Source organism: Saccopteryx leptura, chromosome 7 (assembly GCF_036850995.1).
Source record: "Saccopteryx leptura isolate mSacLep1 chromosome 7, mSacLep1_pri_phased_curated, whole genome shotgun sequence".
In the NCBI taxonomy this organism is placed as follows: Eukaryota; Metazoa; Chordata; class Mammalia; order Chiroptera; family Emballonuridae; genus Saccopteryx; species Saccopteryx leptura.
Window position 1 is genome coordinate 8,584,392 of NC_089509.1, and position 17,946 is coordinate 8,602,337.

Sequence of the window (17,946 nt, forward strand, 5' to 3'; positions counted from 1 at the left end):
TAGAAACTTTATTCCAAATGGCTGGAATATAAGTGGACACAAAGGACCACAGTGACTTGCAGAAAGCAAACGAGAAGAACTGACCTAGTGACTTTTATTCCAGAATCACATAGGAGTTGAGAGCTTTGGCCCTCAAATTCTTCATCTCCTCCAGCACCTTTTCTCCTGCCTTTTCCATGGGCTGTGCTGGGTCTCTCACCTCCCTAGAGATCAAAGAACCAGACAAGGATACATCAGGGTGCTTCATACAACAATCAAGTTACTACTAATGCCTCCAGTGAAGGGTTAAGGAGTTGTTTTATGTATATATAATAATGATATATATTATGTAATATATATTACATATTAGGATACACATTATGCATATGTAATACATATGTATTCTATATATAGTTCATGTTATATATATATATGTATATATATATATATATGTAATATTAGTGAAAATTTAGTTGCCAGCAAAAACTTGGCTAAATGATTCAAATCTGGCTTCCAATCTCAGCTGCACCGATTTCTTAGCATGGTCAATTTACCTAAATTCTCAGTCTCCTTTCCCAGATGTGGAAATGGTGGTAATTCCCATATCCCAGTACTATTGTGAAGGTGAAATGAGACATTATTCTAGCATGATGTCTTTCAAATGCTCAGTTGACTATAGCTGATTTTTCATGTTTGTGTGTGTCTCTGACTCTGACGAAGGCTCCAGAAGAGGGAGGGTTAAGCACCTGATGAGTACAGTGGCTGACGTGGAGCCCAGACCTTTGCTGGGTATGGGGAGGGAGTACTGGGTAGAGCTTTCTCAATATTTAGAAGGAAATGATGAATGCCTTTGGTTCAAAGGACAGTGGTATAAAGATTGTGAGCTCAGTCATATGATCAACCTAGATAGAAGTAGTGAAATCTAGTGATTCTGAAACATTTTCTAAAGTGGGCAAAATGGAAAGTTCTTTAAATGCTGGGTAGTTTTGAAAAGGCAGAAAAACTGAAAGTCGAAAATTAAAATGTTTACACATATACTTAAAAAATTAATTAGCATCATTATATGAAATCATTAAAAATATATAGGTTGTGTCTTTTTAAAAAAGATATTAATTATTGAGTGCTATTGTGAAACTCTAAGGAGTGTTGAATGATGTATCAGCAACCAGAGTTAGTCTCTCATTTCTTGGAGGTTTTATGTAATTCCCTTAGTGGGTCTCGAGAGGGCTGAGACCACCACCAGGGCAGCAAAGGGTCTTTCGGGTTAATCACAGCCATCGTGGGAGAGCAGAAGTGTCTCTCTTTGTATCCATGAAAACATTATTTGCCAGAAACCAAATAGATAGCAGTCTTCCAGGGGAAATTAAACACCAGCGACGTGTTTCTCTTATTCTGTCCTGGTCTGTCCAAGCTCTGGTTGTGTGTATGCCTGGCAGTGAGGACTGTCAGCTTCTGGCTGAGGTGAAGGAGGTGAGAAAGAGGAACAAGAAAGGGCAGAAAAGAAAACTGAGCATCGGATAATACTTGATAAGAGCTGGAGAGAATTTCTGAACCAAGAACTTCTGAAAATCTTCTTTGGGATATCTATCAACCTGTTGAAATACTAATCAGCTAATAAAATGATAATTATGTTGAAAATTTTGGCATATGGAAAAAATGTACATAAAATAATTTAAAGGGTAAAATATGTGAATTCTAAATGCATGGCTATGTTTACTAAATGGCTGAAATATATGTGTATTTTGAAAAAATTAAAAACTAATTTGGCATGCAAAAAAATGTTTAGAGTTTATTGTTAGTTCACTTGGTTTGATAAAGTAGCTGAAACAGATTTAAAAAGGACAAAAAAGAAAAAGCACTGGCTGGGTGACTCCATGGATAAAGTGTCATCCAGGCCCACCTAGGTCTCGGGTTTGATCCTCGGTCAGGGCAAGTACGAGAAGCAATCAGAGAGTGCACAACTAAATGGAACAACTTAGGTGAAACAATGAGTGGATGTTTCTCTCTCTCTCTTTCTCCCTTCCTCTCTCTCTCTCTCAAATCAATGGAAACTTTAAAAAACACTTTTATTTAATACTCCTAGTCAACTGTCTGAAACCCGAAACAGAAGGCACCGCAGAGAGCACCTCCTTGTTGAGGTGGAAGAGGTTTTATGTGCTATGTAGTATAACATGATAGTTATTGCTAATTAACTGATCAAAACAGGTGCTCACTGAAATGCTATTTAAAATTTTTGCTTCCTAAATTTCTTTTATCACACACTGCCAAACTATTTTCTGATGAGTGCTGGTTGCAGTAGGCCTCTGAAACTATCACAAACACACCCAGGGGACCCCAGACTACTCTAAGACATGTGGGCATTCCTTTCAAAAAAGGCAGGGCCTCCCAAAACAGCCCAAACTTAGTTAGAAGACAAACTGAAAACTGACAACACATATAAGTAAGGGTAGTTATCCTTAATATATGAGGGATTCTTACAAATATATAAGAAAAAAATAAAAATTTCTTATAAAATGGGCGAAACAAGGCCCTCAGAACAATACAATAGTTTCTAAGCATCAGAAAATCTTAGTATCACTTGAAAAGAAAAATAAGTTAAAATTAAAACAAGAAGATGGACATTTGAATGTGGGCAGTCTTGGTCTCTGTTGGTAGGAGGTAGGTTAATGCATTTTCTGGATGGCAATGAAACAATATATATTAAAACTTTATGGCCCTGGCAGGTTGGCTCAATGGTAGAGCATCGGTCTGGTGTGTGGATGTCCCAGGTTTGCTTCCTCATAAGGGCGTACAGGAGAAGCTTTTTTTTCTGCTTCTCTCTCTCTCCCTCTTCCCCTCCAGCAGCCATGGCTCGATTGATTGATTTGAGCACACTGGCCCCAAGTGCTGAGGATGGCTCTCTGGAGCCTCTGCTTCAGGCACTAAAAATAACCCGGTTGTGAGCATGGCCCCAGATGGGCAGAGCATTGGCCCTATATAGAGGTTGCTGGGTGGATCCTGGTCAGGGTGCATGTGGGAGTCTGTTTCTCTATCTCCCTTCCTCTAACTTGGAAAAAGAAGGAAAAAAAAAAAACCTTTACAGTACACATTGATCTAGCACATACATTTCTAAGGACTTATCTTAAGAAAACAGTCTGATAAGTTTGCAAGAAATTATGGCACAAGGATGTTTATTGAAGCATACTGGTAACAGCAAAACATTGAAAGGAACTTACATGACCATCAGAAGAGGGTTGCCTAACTGAATTACGGTACACTTCCCAGTGAAATATAATGATGCATATCTGTATTTGTAAATATATGTTTATGATAAATTGCTAAATAAAAGTGTAAAAGACAAAATAATATGAACAATATGATTGAATTTTGTTAAAACACATATCTGTACACTTAATTAAATAAGTATTTGGAGGACCATATGTCAAAATGTATAAGTTACTGTCTCCGGGTTGTAGAATTGTTGTTTTCATTCTATTCTTCATATTTTTCTGTATTTTTCTGTATTTTTATTTTTTATTTATTATTTTATTTTGTGGCAGAGACAGAGAGAGTCAGAGAGAGGCACAGATAGGGACAGACAGACAGAAAGGGAGAGAGATGAGAAACATCAATTCTTCATTGCGGCTCCTTAGTTGTTCATTGATTGATTTCTCATATGTGCCTTGACTGGGGGGCTACAGCAGACCGAGTGACCCCTTGCTCAAGCCAGCGACCTTGGGCTCAAGCTGGTGAGCCTTGCTCAAACCAGATGAGCCCTCGCTCAAGCTGGCGACCTCGGGGTTTTGAACCTGGGTCCTCCACATCCCAGTCCGACACTCTATCCACTGTGCCACTGCCTGGTCAGGCTGTATTTTTATTTTTTAATAATAAAAAGCATTTATAAAATAAAAAGAAAATTTAAAATAAAAGGAATATGTAAAAATTTAAACTTATAAACCATATGAACTGTGTGTAGTCATTTCTAGCATATGTGGTTACTGTATCTTTCCATGTATAAGATACACCATTTTTTGAAAAATGTGGGGTCTAAAAATTGGGTGTGTCTTATATAGTGGTTATACATTTTTTTACTTTCATTTTCCACTTTTTCACACTTGTTTTTGTGCTCATTGTTATAGATTTTTTACTTGCATTTCTCACTTGTCTTTTGCTCATTGTTTCGAACTTGTTACTGGTATATTACAGTAGGTTATGTTTTGCCATGTTCTGCCCAGAAATGGCTCAGAAAAGATTTTTGTACAGTGCTGGATTAAAGTTAAAAGTGACCCAGTTTGCAAAAGTGAATGGAAATCGTGCTGCTGACATAAGTTTGGTCCTCCTCATAATGAGAAATCAATCCGAGACTGGCTACAGGAAGTAGAAACCCTACTGAAAACACCGTGGCAGAAGAAGACCATGAGAGGCAGGTCAGCAAAATGGCCTGATTTAGAGGGGGAATTGAAGATATGGATGAAGAGCAGAGGGCAATTGGAATTCCTGTGTCCACGAAGATGGTTCAGCATGAGGCAAGAAGAACTGCTGATGAAAAAGAAGTTACTGATTTCTTTTTTTTTTTTTTTAATTAATTAATTAATTAATTTTTATTTTTTTTCTGAAGCTGGAAACGGGGAGAGACAGTCAGACAGACTCCCGCATGTGCCCGACCGGGATCCACCTGGCACGCCCACCAGGGGGCGACGCTCTGCCCCTCCGGGGTGTCGCTCTGCTGCGACCAGAGCCACTCTAGCGCCTGGGGCAGAGGCCAAGGAGCCATCCCCAGCGCCTGGGCCATCTTTGCTCCAATGGAGCCTTGGCTGTGGGAGGGGAAGAGAGAGACAGAGAGGAAGGAGGGGGGGGGTGGAGAAGCAAATGGGCGCCTCTCCTATGTGCCCTGGCCGGGAATCGAACCCGGCCCCCCCGCACGCCAGGCCGACGCTCTACCGCTGAGCCAACCGGCCAGGGCCAGAAGTTACTGATTTCAAAGGAGGACACAATTGGTGCTTCAGGTTCATGAAATGGAATGGACTAAGCATGCGTACATGCACCAGACTTGCCCAAAAGATGCCTGAAAGCTATGAGCAAAAGGTCCTTGAATTTCATCATTTTGTCATTCAATGTTGGAAGACACATCAGTTTGAGAAGGGACAGATTGCAAATATGGATGAAGTCTCCCTGCAATTTGATGTCCCAAGTAACAGAACTGTTGATAAGAAGGGGGTGAAAACTGTAACTGTGAAGACAAGTGGACATGAAAAGAGCCATTATAAAGTTGTTCTAGCTTGTTGTGCCAACGGAACCAAGCTGTCTTTTATGTTGATTTTCAAACACAAAACAATGCCAAAAGAAGGCATTCCTCAAGGAATGATTGTCCACGTTCATGACAAGGGTTGGACAAATCAGATTGGGATGAAGATCTGGTTTGAGAAAGTCTGGAGAAGGAGACCAGGTGGGCTCTTATACAAACCTGCCCTATTGGTGCTTGATCAGTTCAGGGCACACAAAACAAAAAACACAAAAAAGATTGCTGCAAAGCAGAAAACAAAACTTGCTGTCATACCTGGAGGCTTGACATCCCAGCTCCAAACTCTTGATGTCAGCATTAACAAACCCTTCAAAGCTGCCATGAGAGATGAATGGAACCAATGGATGAAGTCTGGGGACAATTTGACACCAGCAGGAAGAGTGAAGAAACCAACTATAGGAGAAGTTTATACCTGGGTGAAAAGATCCTGGGATAATATCAAGATTGAGATCACTGTCAAGTCATTTAAGAAATGTGGCATTTCAAATGTCATAGATGGAACTGAGGACGAGGCAATATATGAAGACAGTGATTCGTCATTAGACACAGATGAAGACAAGCTAATGGATGGCAGTATTGATAGTGATAAGGAGTGTATGAATTTTATGATGAATAAAATTTGAGTTCAATAACTTTATGTAATACATTTTTTTTTTCAAATATTGGGACCCAAAATAAAGGTGCGTCTTATACATGGAGAAATATGGTATATATACAAGTATTTATCAGCACCAGTTTCTTTCAAGGTGATGATGATGTTTGCTTAGCTAGTTGGCCCCAGATATAGATGCAAAGGGAGAAATTCACATTTTCTGAGCATCTAGGTCACATCAAGCAACTAGTTAGAAGTCTTTGCATTTGTGTCTCATTTAATCTTTACAACTGCCTGTGAACAGAGTCTATATTCTTCATGCTACAAATGAGGAAACTGAAGCCAGGTTACAGAAGATAAGTAACCTGGCTGGAGATATCACATGCAATCAGTGGTGTAGCTGGGATTCAGCCACAGAAATCATTTGGCTCCAGAGCCTGGGTTCTTTATACTGAATGAAACTCATTTAGCTATCAGTAAGAAAAAATACATCTCTGAAATTAAGTGATGAGCAACTGGAAAAATTGAATTCAGCTTTTTCTTCTTTTTTTCTTTTCTTTTTCTGTTTTATTAAGTGAGAAGTGGGGAGGCAGAGAGACAGACTCCCGCCTGTGCCCCAACTGGGATCCACCTGGTAAGCCCCCTATGGGGCGATGCTCTGCCCATCTGAGGCCGTTGCCCCGTTGTTCAGCAACCGAGCTATTTTAGCACCTGTGGCAAGGCTATGGAGCTGCCCTTAGTACCCAGGGCCAACTTGCTCCAACCAAGCCATGGCTGCAGGAGGGGAAGAGAGAGATAGAGAGAAGCGAGAGGAGGAAGGGTGGAGAAGCAGATGGACACTTCTCCTGTGTGCCCTCACTGGGAATTGAACCTAGGACATCTGCATGCCAGGTCAACGCTCTACCACTGAGCCCATCAGCCAGGGCCTGGATTCAGTTTTTTAAAGGCTTACTTGGCCAACAATGTTTAAGGGAATACAACCATGACTAAACCCAAATACACATCTAAATATTGAAAGCACTGGAAACCTCTCTATCTCTCTTGAAACCTGAGACACTTAGATTCAGACAATGTGACTTTCTGGGCTTTGTGGTGGACCAATTTTACCCAAGGCTACCTCTTATTAGGCATGAAAGAGTCCCCTTACTTCTCCTTTTTGGTGTCTTTCTGGTCCAACATAGTAAATTCCACTTCAATCATTTCTGGAGTCAACATAACTTCCATATTTTGTTCACAAAGCTCGCTGAAAAAAATAAAAGGTTTAGCTGGAACAGTTTTTTCATCCCAGAATAAAATAGAGAACTATTGTGATCATTTAAGAGCTATGTAATTCTTGTGGCCTTCAATGTCAGTTCTGCCTAATTGTGTTAAGTCCGTGTTAAGAAAAGCATAAGGCTGATAAATTGCTTTCCACCAATGAACAACAGTAGGAGTGGTTATTTATAACTGGAGAATAAAAAGCAATTTTTAAAAAAAGGGTTACAGAATTCATATTCTTTTTCAGGTGCACATGGAACATTTATCAATATTGACCATATCCGGGCTGGTAAAAAAAGCCTGAATGATTTCAAAGGATTGAAATCACTCAAAGTACATTCTCTGGCCAGTGGAATTCAAATAGAAATCAACTGCAAAGAAGATAACTAAATAAATCCACAACTGTGCCTTGGTTTGGGGCCTATATTTCTTTATGCCTCTCCAAGTTCTACCTATCCATCAAGGATTGACCCAAGTCCATATGACCACTGAAACCTTCTAAACCTACTTAGCACCGCCTCTGTTCTCCCCTCCCTTGCTCTCCTGGAGTACCTGAAGACCAGCAAATTTGAAGCCGTATATTTCCTACCATGCACTTAGCATCTCATCTGCTTGGGGTAAGGCTAGGTGTAGCCTTATCTCATTTGGGTTGCAAGGTCAGGCACTATGTGCTCTTTTGAAATTTCTCAGAGCATCCACATTTTTTTTAAAAAATAGACTACCTTAGAGACCAAAGGTGAAAACTGTACCGTTCAACTGTTTCCAGTCTGTCTTCTTCTGGTAATGCATTGTGAACGGCAGGGACATTTAGAGGAAGCATAACTGAATTGAGAGGATCACAGCTGTGGAAAAATCACACACGCAGCCAAAGATAAATGATCATGTTAGCAGGCTTGGGGGTCTTTGTATAATTTTCTAGAGCCCTTTTATTTTGCCCCAGCTGAGACCTTGCCCTTCTGTCTTCCTGTACTCCTGAAAGCCCACTCAGGGTTCCCTAGAGGCAAAGGCAAGGGGTGGGTAGGTACCAGTCAATCTCCAGGGTTTAGAAACATATAATTTTTGTATAAGAAAGAAGGGACTGTAAGAAAAATTGGAACATTCTGCTTAGCATTATAGAGAAACAAAGGACGGTTAAGTGAGAAGACAAAGCAGGTTACCCACAAGGTGGGAGGGAGACGGGAGGGAGCAGCACTTCCCTGAGCACGCCTTCCTGTGGTTCTGGGGTTTGAGAAAGGAAAGAGAAAAGCCCAAACAAGGCAAACTGAAACATTTCACATGAATTCCATAATCACAGTAGAAGGAAAGAAAGAGGAAGAAAGGGAGGAAGAGAAAGAAAAAGGAAAAAATAAAGAAGGAAGGAAGGAAGGAAGGTCAAGTGCTATATATAAATATAGTACCTGACTGTATATTTCCAGCTTTAAATGAGATCAGGGTAGGGAGAAACTACAAATAAATCTGGACCCTAGTATGCTTGCTTACTAAAGTGGTTATAGGCACAGTAATTCTGAAACTGTTTTAGATGCACCATAAAATTGAGTGAGTAAATGTGTTAGGAGCCAGGGTTCTCCAACGGAAAGAAGGAACATAAAAATATGGAATGGGGGAAAGCGAGCAGTAATTCTTTAGGTATGGATTGAAATGATAAGCATTGGTGTGAATGAACGATTTCTGAAATAAACACTGTATATGCATGTGTTCATATGTTTATGTTCACGTATATATGTATATGTGCATATACTATGTGTGTGCATGCATGCATATGTATATCTATATATATTTATATGTATTTCTCTACATACACACCCTGGTTTATCTGCTGAGGCCAAGAAACAACCCCACCCATTTTGGTCTTTACTATCATTCCTCACTAAAAGGAATCCGGGCTCCACCATCCAGTCATCTGTTGACTGACTTCTGACAAAGAATCAGGTTCTACTGGACAACCCCATCATGGCCTCACAGGTGCACTTGGAGGGACCCTGCCCAGAAGAGGGAGGGAAACCCAGGCTGCTTGCCAGAAACGGCTGGCCTGGAAAAGGCGGAATGGCAGCAGCGAAGTGCTTTTCATGAGGCAAAACTTTTTCAATTTTAAAGTTCTCAGACCATGTTCCTCTTACTTCTTCCTTTTAAGTGTGGTTCTTCTGAAACTGAAGTAGTGGCAACAACAGATGGTGGTTGGGTGTTCTGTTTTGCTTTGTTTTAACACCTTACTTGGCAGAGGATAACTCTGAGAATGTTAAATCAGTCCCAAAATTCTTCTGGCAATTTCATGTATCTATAAAACCCCACAGTCTGGAAACAACTTCTTCAGTTGCTGTCAACTTTCAGATTTTTTGAAAATCCCAGAGACTAAACAAATTCTCTCTAAATTTATTAAAGAGTAAAGAAGCCAACTGAGCTGTATTATTATGAATACAAAAATGACTTGGAAGAAATAAACACTAAATAACTATATCACATGGTTATAGCAAACAGATAACTCTTTTTTTTAAAAAAGATTTTATTTATTCATTATAGAGAGGGGGGAGAGAGAGAGATAGAAGGGGGGAGGAGCAGGAAGCATCAACTCCCATATGTGCCTCGACCAGGCAAGCCTAGGGTTTTGAACCGGCAACCTCAGCGTTTCCAGGTTGACGCTTTATCCACTGCGCCACCACAGGTCAGGCCAAACATAACTCTTAGGGGGAAAAGACACAAAGGAAACATCTCATAAATAATAGGTAATTTATTCAGGCAAAATGATTGCAAAGTTGAAGTATCATTAATGGATTTATAGGAACTTAAAAAGAATGCCACCTTTTAGAAATAAAAACATGATCTAGAGTCTTACATCATAAAAGCCTACAATAAGGAAGTATAGAATCCTCTTGATTTTATAATCTGTTGTACAATTATGGTTTATTTTGAAACAAATTGGTCCAACAGAACACTGAGACACAGAAGCTGAAAGTGACAACTTGTGGTGGGGAATTTTCTTTAATTCATGTAGAATTCATGTTTAATTCAAGCCCAAGGAATTGCTTTCTGACTGCTTTTTGAAAGAACAACTTTGGGAAATTTTTCCAAAGGCATCGCTTTAGAGGGAAAAAGGGATTTTCTCCCTTTAATTCTGGAGACCTGTGCGGGAGTAGGGGCGGACAGCTGGTGGCCATAGACAGGCTCCACCTCTCACCATTCCCCATTTTGCTTAGTCAGTGACAGTACCCTACACCCAGCTATGTTTACAGATTACATAAGTCAATTTGGAAGTGTCCTTACCCTACAGCAAAAGGAGGCAGTGTGGCAAGGTCGTGGCAGACCATCGCCATCTGGTGGCAGCAGAGTGATTGCCAGGTTTAGTGGGCAGGTAAGAAGAGCAGAAAATGATTAAAGCAGCTGCTAGATGCTTCACATCATCGTGTTACTCTAATCCTAGCAACAGCGGGGTGAGGACGCCATTACCTTTCCTGTCTCACAGGTGGGAAAATTGTTGCAGAAAGGGCTTCAGTAATAAGCTACTTGCCCAAGGACACTGAGCTGGGACACAGCTAACAAGGAATGGTGGCAGGTTTCTCAGACGCTAAGCCATCTTTCTCTACCCTGTCACTGTCTTGCTCTGGTTCTGGAGACTTCAGGCTTTAGAGATATGCTAAAATGAGGAACAAAGATGTTTAGTTTATTCTGAGATGGCAGTGGGGTGGATGAGGTGTGAATAAACTCATAGAAAAGAAACTAATATTTTTAAGCTCCTACCATGTCCTAAATCCTATGCTTGGTCTCCTGTTAATCTCCAGGCAAAGGAGAGCAGTAGAGAAGAACTAGTGAGTAACCCAAAAGGGACAGCACATAGAAAAGCCTCCGGGAGCAAGGCTGAGTTTTACTTAATTCAGGAAAAGCTTTTCTGCTGGCAAAGAAGGAAGAAGTAAACGATGTGTTCTGGAGTCACAAACTGGATTTCAACTATCTCTTCAAATGCTGGGGAGGGGCTGGTGGAGAGTACTATGCACGGGGCTATGCATATTGGGTAAGCTCTCCTCCTCCTCCTAAATAAAAATGTCAAGACTGAGAAGGGTCTTCTCGGGTTCAATCCCCTTGTCTTCTGGGCGGGAGGACTAGGTTCAGAGGTGGCTGAGGTGCACAGCTCCTCGAGGTGGTGTGGCATTCTGCTGAGGGGGAGGAGCTTGAGTTTTCTGCCAGGGGATCCACGACACACTGGCGGGAGCTGGGAGGACAGGTCACCTGTTGATCTTGGTTGGTGGAAGAGCTTTGGTTTCCTGACCACCCCTGGCACCATGACAGGGCTCTTACCTTGGGGCAGGCTTCATTCTGAATCAAGGATTTGAACATAGGTGATAATAATGATTTTGGGACACTAGTCCAATTTGCTCACCAGTAACTTATTAACTGTGTATATAAGGACAAGCAACTAAAGAAGCAAATTCAAGGATTCAGAAGTGAGTGATTGACTAGGCAGAGTCATAAAGGAAAGACCCCAGGTTCCTTGTTTGATACCTTAGGGCTTTGAAGAAGTGTGGTATAAGCAGATTAGAAGGTGTGGTTACTCTAAATTTCTTCTTTCTTTGGTTCAATAGCATTCTCATCTACCCATTCTGTTTCTGGAGCTGAGCCACTGGCCAAATCTGGATTTGAACTATGTCTCCCTGTGGTGACCAGGGGACCTCAGTGTGGGTGTCTCTCAGGCTGGGGCATGAGAGACAGGTGGACCCTTTGGAATTGGACATGGAGGGTGTTGAAGGCTCACCTTGGCAATCTTAAAATGTTAAAAATGGACCATGAATGTTTCAGCTGAATTATATGGACTGTTGTCCACTTTTATTGCGATATGGCCAACTAGCCTCCTGTGACAATAATTGTTTTTAAAGTGTATCTTGAGATCAAGTCAAAATATGAAGAGCCATTATACATCACCATGTTTCCATGACTAGCAAACTTTCCCCACGCACTAACAGCGTGCTCTGACACCTGACTGGCATTCCACGTTTGGGAATCACAGTTTCTGTGAGACAGACAACTGAGCTGAGCTTACCTCTGTGTCGTCTCTGTCTTGGAGGTCTTGGGCAGAGATGAAAGATCCAGTGACTTGAACCTCTTCCAGTGCATCACTCCGCGTATAATGTCCTGGAATGAAGGTCAGTACAGAGCAATGACATGTAAAGGGACTGTTTGGTAAGGAGAAGTCAAGGACGGGCTTCCATTTCAGCCAATTGACCATTCACTCTGTTTACAAGTTTAGCTCCAAAATTCATAATTTCATTCAGTCTGACTGAATTTTTTATGAAACTAAAAGACAACTGCTCTAGCAAAAGGCATTAAGCAATGCAACACAGAATTAAAATAGGGCCAAAGGAGTGTTTTCCTTCCCCTCGATTCAGGAGGCACATAAACACCGGGCCCTGGTGAGAGAGGCAGACTCAACCTCACAGTCTGTTTGGTTATTGTGAATATGGTCAAAGAGGCTGGTGATTCATCAGATGGCATCCGGGCAGGCGCAGCGCCTGCAAGTGTGTGAGGATCAGAGGAGGGACCTGTCAGAAGGGCACCAGCTGAGCTGAGTGTGGGATGGAAGTATGCCCAGACTGCAGGAAATGGGTCTGGAGCAGCCGGCTGGGCATGAAGGGCCTATGGTCCAAGCTGATGAGCTTGGAGCTTCTCCCCCTGGGCAGCAGGACCACAGAGCGTCTTCAAACTGGAAAACAACATGATTAGATGGGTGTGTGTCTAAGGCAGATCTCTGGAGAGGGCTGATTGCAGAGTGGTGGCCCTGGGGGAGTGGAGGGATATTCGCATGCTATCTGAGGCAGACTGGTGCAATCCAGTCAAGGTTAGAGATGGGGATGGGGAGGAGGCAGGGATCAAGGATCACATGGCAATTGCACAAATCATAGAACAAAAAGGTAGGCAGGAAGGGGAGCAGTCTGAGGTGTGGTTGGCAGCAGTAGGGCATAGATGATGATGAGTTAGGAATTTACTGAATTTGAAGGTTCTGAGTGCAACTCCCAAAAGATGTCTCTGGATGTTCAGGTCAGGTTGATTATCCAGGGAAAGAAAGAATTCTTTGAAGCCTCTTCCTTACTGTGCACTTATCATATCACCACCTTGTCTATTCTGGTGTTTCCACACAGAGAAAGAGAAGGCCAACTGTGGGGTTATGCCTGCCATGTGACCATTTTTACGTGGTTGGAATAGGAATAAAATGAATATGAGGCATAATCCTCAAGGGAAAAAGAGAGTGAGAATGTCAAAAAAGTGCAGCTGGCAGCCTGAGAGGTGGGTGTGGACAGGACAAGGTGGCATGGAGTCTCACCTGTGCTGCTGGGGCTGATGGCACGACAGTGTGCACAGCCCCCGGGGTTACCGTTCCTGTTCTGCAGCCGCAGCCGCAAACCTTTTGTCTTATTTCCATCTGTGACCCCCCATTCTTGTTCCCTGCCCTTCCCTGTAGCCCAGTCAGCTCTGCCAGTGAGCATGGTGATGGCATTACCGTGGGATGGAGAAACTGCTTCTGGGTGAGAGGAATGCTGGACCCACTGTGGGACTCCTTAGTGAACTTGTACTTGGGGTGAGAGCACAGGTGGTAATCTATCAGAGTTTCTGCATAGGTCAGAGGATGCTTCACAGCAAATAGTCCCGGGTTGGGGTACTGCAGAAGAGAGAGAGAGAAAAGGTTCCCATTTGTTTACTAGTTTCTAAGTCAGGCAGAGGACAGGAGTCCATTAATGCTTCCAGCCTCCCACTGACATGGCACTCTGACTGCATGTCCCTGCCCCTGAGGAAGGGAAGCAGGAGAGCAGAGGTACCTGCAAATTGGCAGTGTCTTAAATGTCACAGTCATTCACAAATGTCACTTTTCTGGCTTGAGGGTTTCATTACATGCCACATGAATTTGCTAAGCTCACATGGAAACAAGCAGAGTTGAAATCACAGCTTAAAACAGCTTAAAGTATTTGTTTCTTAATTGATGAATTAGAGGGATTTATTAAATAAGCAAACTGGTTTGAAAAAGCAAGTAAGCTTGCAGGTTTAAAAAAAAGTAGTCTTTTAAAAAACTACTTTAAAAAGAAGACAAAGAGGGTGACATTTGCTGTATTAGGAAATGTCAACATTCAACATTGTTTGGGTGATGTTTTTAATTGAGGAAGGCTCCATTTGGACGTTGTATCTGGTTTTAAGGAAGATCCTGTTTGTTATTAGTTTTCCAGCAGAACTAATGGAGGCACAGAGCAATTATACCAAAATATGAGCATAGAGGACCTTTTAATGATCTTTCCAGGACATGTCCAACAAAAATTCCATTCTTGTCCCAAACAACAACAGAGCTTTTGCCCTTTCAGTTGTTTAATGTCAGATGTTTAAGAACTACTAGGCTGAGATTTTGTTCTATTTATTTGTTTGTATAATTTTTTAAAAAAACAAACAAAAGAACAATACAATTCCACATGACTTGTATAGAAACCCAATCTCATTGCCAAGAAACAAATGTCTCCCACAGCTTAAGAGAAATGTGGCAAGACCAGGGAGGCCCAGAGGCCAGGGGTGAGCGAGCACAGTGTGGTGCTGGCGTTAACCCAGGACAGGACGACTGTAGGAGTTGGGCAGAGAAGTTGACTGACCCTCAGGGCCAGGGAGACAGTCTGGGAGAGGGCCCTTGCCTGAGCTCATGACTCAGAGGAAGGAGGAGCACCAGGAGGCGGAGATGTCCACTGAGGGGTTCCGCAGTGGCCACAGTAATGCAGAAACAAGCCAACACTCCCAGAAGCCATTAAGGGAAGGGTTAGGGTACATATACATTTTTTTTTCTTTTTTTACAACAGCAGGTTCTCTTCCAGTTCCTCATAGCACTGTATGGGGTGGTGGCAGAGACAGAAGAGAATGTCAACATTGGTTTTCAGCCCCTGGGGGCTGGAGGGTTGGAAGGGAGCAAGGTGAAAGGTGGGGGCCCTGGTGAGGCAAAGCAGGGGAGGCCTGAGACTACAGAGAAAGGGGGGTGAAAAGGAAGGAGTGTCAGGAGGTGGTGGGTGGAAAAGCGGGAGACATTTCCTGTTCCAGTGCATGTCACCTTAAATAGTTCTGAGTGCAGGACAGTTGTGGAAGGAGAACGAAAGGACAGAAGACAGAGCAAGCGCTCCCACCCTGGGCTGACCAGGTCCTCTGAACATAATTACAGAGCTGTGCAGACGTAGAGTGAGGAGAACCTTGGCCATCCCCGGCCAGGAAGTGGGGCAGCAGGCAGGACTGAAGAATGGGGAGAGGACATCAGCTCTACTTCATGGGTAAGGGGAGTGACTGGAGTGTAAGGATCTGAAAATAGCTGGCTCTCATTGCCAGAGTCACCTCTGTGCTGAGAAGGGACCGCAAAAGGAACTGGGGGAGGAGGGACAGAGATCCCAGCTGACCAGGAGGCAGTGTGATAGAGGAGAGGGCTGGCCATACCATGTGGTGGTGGTGGAAAGCGCCAGGGAGTGGACATTAGCCGTGTGGCCTTTGGGAGTGTCTTCACTACTGGTTCCCTGAGGGCATGGGGAATTGCTGTGTGGCCAGCTCTCTGGATCTGCCTTAGGCCAAATGTAATGAGTGACATATTTTCAAAATGGTAATATCATTGTCTCTAATAGCTGTTCATACTTCAGATTCCCCTGAGTGGCCACTGGAGTAAGTGATCTGAGTGGTTGCCCAATTTTAATTTTAATTTTCTGCAAAGTAATGGATGCATACAATGGCAACTCACCCCAGCTGGAAGGGTTTGCGAGGAGAAGGAACTGTTTCTGGGGCCCTTCCGGTCTCCAGACCCACATCACAGATGATTTTCTTTCCGTTATTTCTGGTCCCCACCCCCACCCCCACCCCCACCCTACTGATGGTCAGTATTCTAACTCAAAACATGACTCTAATTCTTCAATTTCTTGGTTATCAACCTCAGACAGCATCTGTTGACTCATTACTATGCAAGATATAAGGATTTGCTCATGTACACAAATGCTCCTTCCCAACATCTTCCTTTGAATTTAGAAAATTACAATGTTATTTTTAGTTTAGTTGAGTGTTGGTTATCTTTGCAACTTTCTTGTTTCCTTTTCTTTAGTTATTTTAACTTCCCCTCTGGTGAAATTAAAACATTGCCCTCGGATAAATCCCTGTCCCTTTCCTCCTCTCCTCCACAGTATTATTAAGGTTGTTTACATTCAGGCTTCGGAGCAACACCCCAGGCTTTCGTGCTTTGTTCATCGGTTATCTCTCAAAGTTGAAAACTAGCAAATAGCATTTATTTTGTCTCAACTGTGTAAATATGTTTTTCTGCCAAGGCCAAGCAGAGCCTTGGACTAGTTCTTTTGTGAAGGTTCAGTGCCATGACCTCTGATGGAGATGAGTTCTGGTGTCAAGGCCAAGTGGATTCTGTTTGTATTTGCCATCAACTCCTAAAAATCACAACAAATTTTAGTTGGGTTTTCTGTAAGGTCAGTGGATAATGGGGAAAGCTCAGGCCCATGAACTTTGGCTAGGACCACCCACAAGCGCGCCAAAAGAAACTTCCCAGGAGTCCTTTGGAGAAAAGCAACCGTCTGCTAGCCGGTGAGATTTCACCACATCATATTAGCTTGACCACCCTAGGGACCCTTTAAATATCTCCCACATGGGTCACCACTTGCGACTTCCTTGCCTCCATCTTTCCTTGGGGCCAGGGAACCTCATTGGGCGGGATGTGCACTCTGTACTCAATAAAGCCTTTTACTATTCTACACTTCGAGGCTCCGGCCCCCTTCCTTCTTGGTGGGGAAAAATACCTTACCTTTTCTATGTATTGATTTTTAGTTGACACTCCCCCTCCCCGGAGTTTATAATGGCTTTTTTCTTTTTTTTTTTTTTTTGCTTGAATGTCGTGCCTTTATAAAATCCTGGGTGTTTCTATCCCCCCAGCAGCACTGGGAGGGCATAGCCTCTTCCTTTCCCCTGGCTCCGCCCTCCCAGACAGAGCCCCACCTCCCAGACAGAGTTTAGGCCAACTCGCAGAAATCATCCCAGAATTGCATTATAATGCTTTACTGGTTATAAGTGGTATTACTTTTCTTTTCTTTTCCTTTTCTTTTCTTTGGGTTTGAAATTCTTTCTTTTATAGCTACACTGGTATATAATTGATATACAATAAACTTCACATATAAAAGGTATAGTATATAATTTCATCTGTTTCATCATATTACATCTGAAAAACCATCACTCCTATACAAATAATGAACATCACCATCACCCTCAAATCTTTCCATCCCTCCTTCCTGCCCCTGCTGACCCATTCACTAAATTCATTCTCAGTAAGCCACTAATCTGCTTTCTGTCTTTATATGTAGATTACTTTAGATGTTCTATTTTTGTTTTATAGAAATGGAATCATACAGTGCATACATTTTTTGTCTCATTTCTTTTAACCAGCATAATTATTCTGAGAACCATTCATGTTGTTATGTTTATCAAGAGTTACTGAAGAGTATTCCACTGTATAATAAATAATAGCCAATTTGCTTGTCCATTAACCTGTTGATGGACACTTTTTTTCAGTTTAGAGAATATATACAGCCGCTATAGATATTCCTGCACAAGTCTTATGCTTCCATCTATGTTGGGTAAATACCTAGGAGCAGAAAGCTGGATCAATGGTAGGCGTATATTTACTATTAACTTTTTAAGGAACTGCCAAGCTGTTTCCAAACTAGTTGTACCACTTTACATTCTCACTAGCAGTCTTTTAAATTTTAAATAGTCTAACAGAGATACTGCATTGATTTTAATTTGCACTTTGCTGATGATGCATATTTTGAGCATGTTTTCATGTGCATACTTGCCATCTGTG

At 42.3% G+C, this 17,946-nt stretch overlaps 1 protein-coding gene across 3 annotated transcripts in view; it reads right to left on the bottom strand.

Annotated features, from left to right (window-relative positions):
* Nucleotides 1-17,946, bottom strand: part of CFAP221 (cilia and flagella associated protein 221) — a 97,067-nt gene continuing 79,121 nt past the window's right edge. For 2 of the 3 annotated variants that reach the window (XM_066346666.1, XM_066346667.1), the window contains exons 20-24: nucleotides 13,591-13,749; nucleotides 12,136-12,227; nucleotides 7,832-7,951; nucleotides 7,000-7,095; nucleotides 1-203 (exon numbers count right to left, since the gene is read on the bottom strand). In XM_066346666.1, the coding sequence (XP_066202763.1) occupies nucleotides 95-203; nucleotides 7,000-7,095; nucleotides 7,832-7,951; nucleotides 12,136-12,227; nucleotides 13,591-13,749 (576 nt within the window). In that variant the 3' untranslated portion in view covers nucleotides 1-94. The remainder of the gene's footprint in view (nucleotides 204-6,999; nucleotides 7,096-7,831; nucleotides 7,952-12,135; nucleotides 12,228-13,590; nucleotides 13,750-17,946) is intronic. The other variant, XM_066346668.1, reaches the window with a different exon arrangement.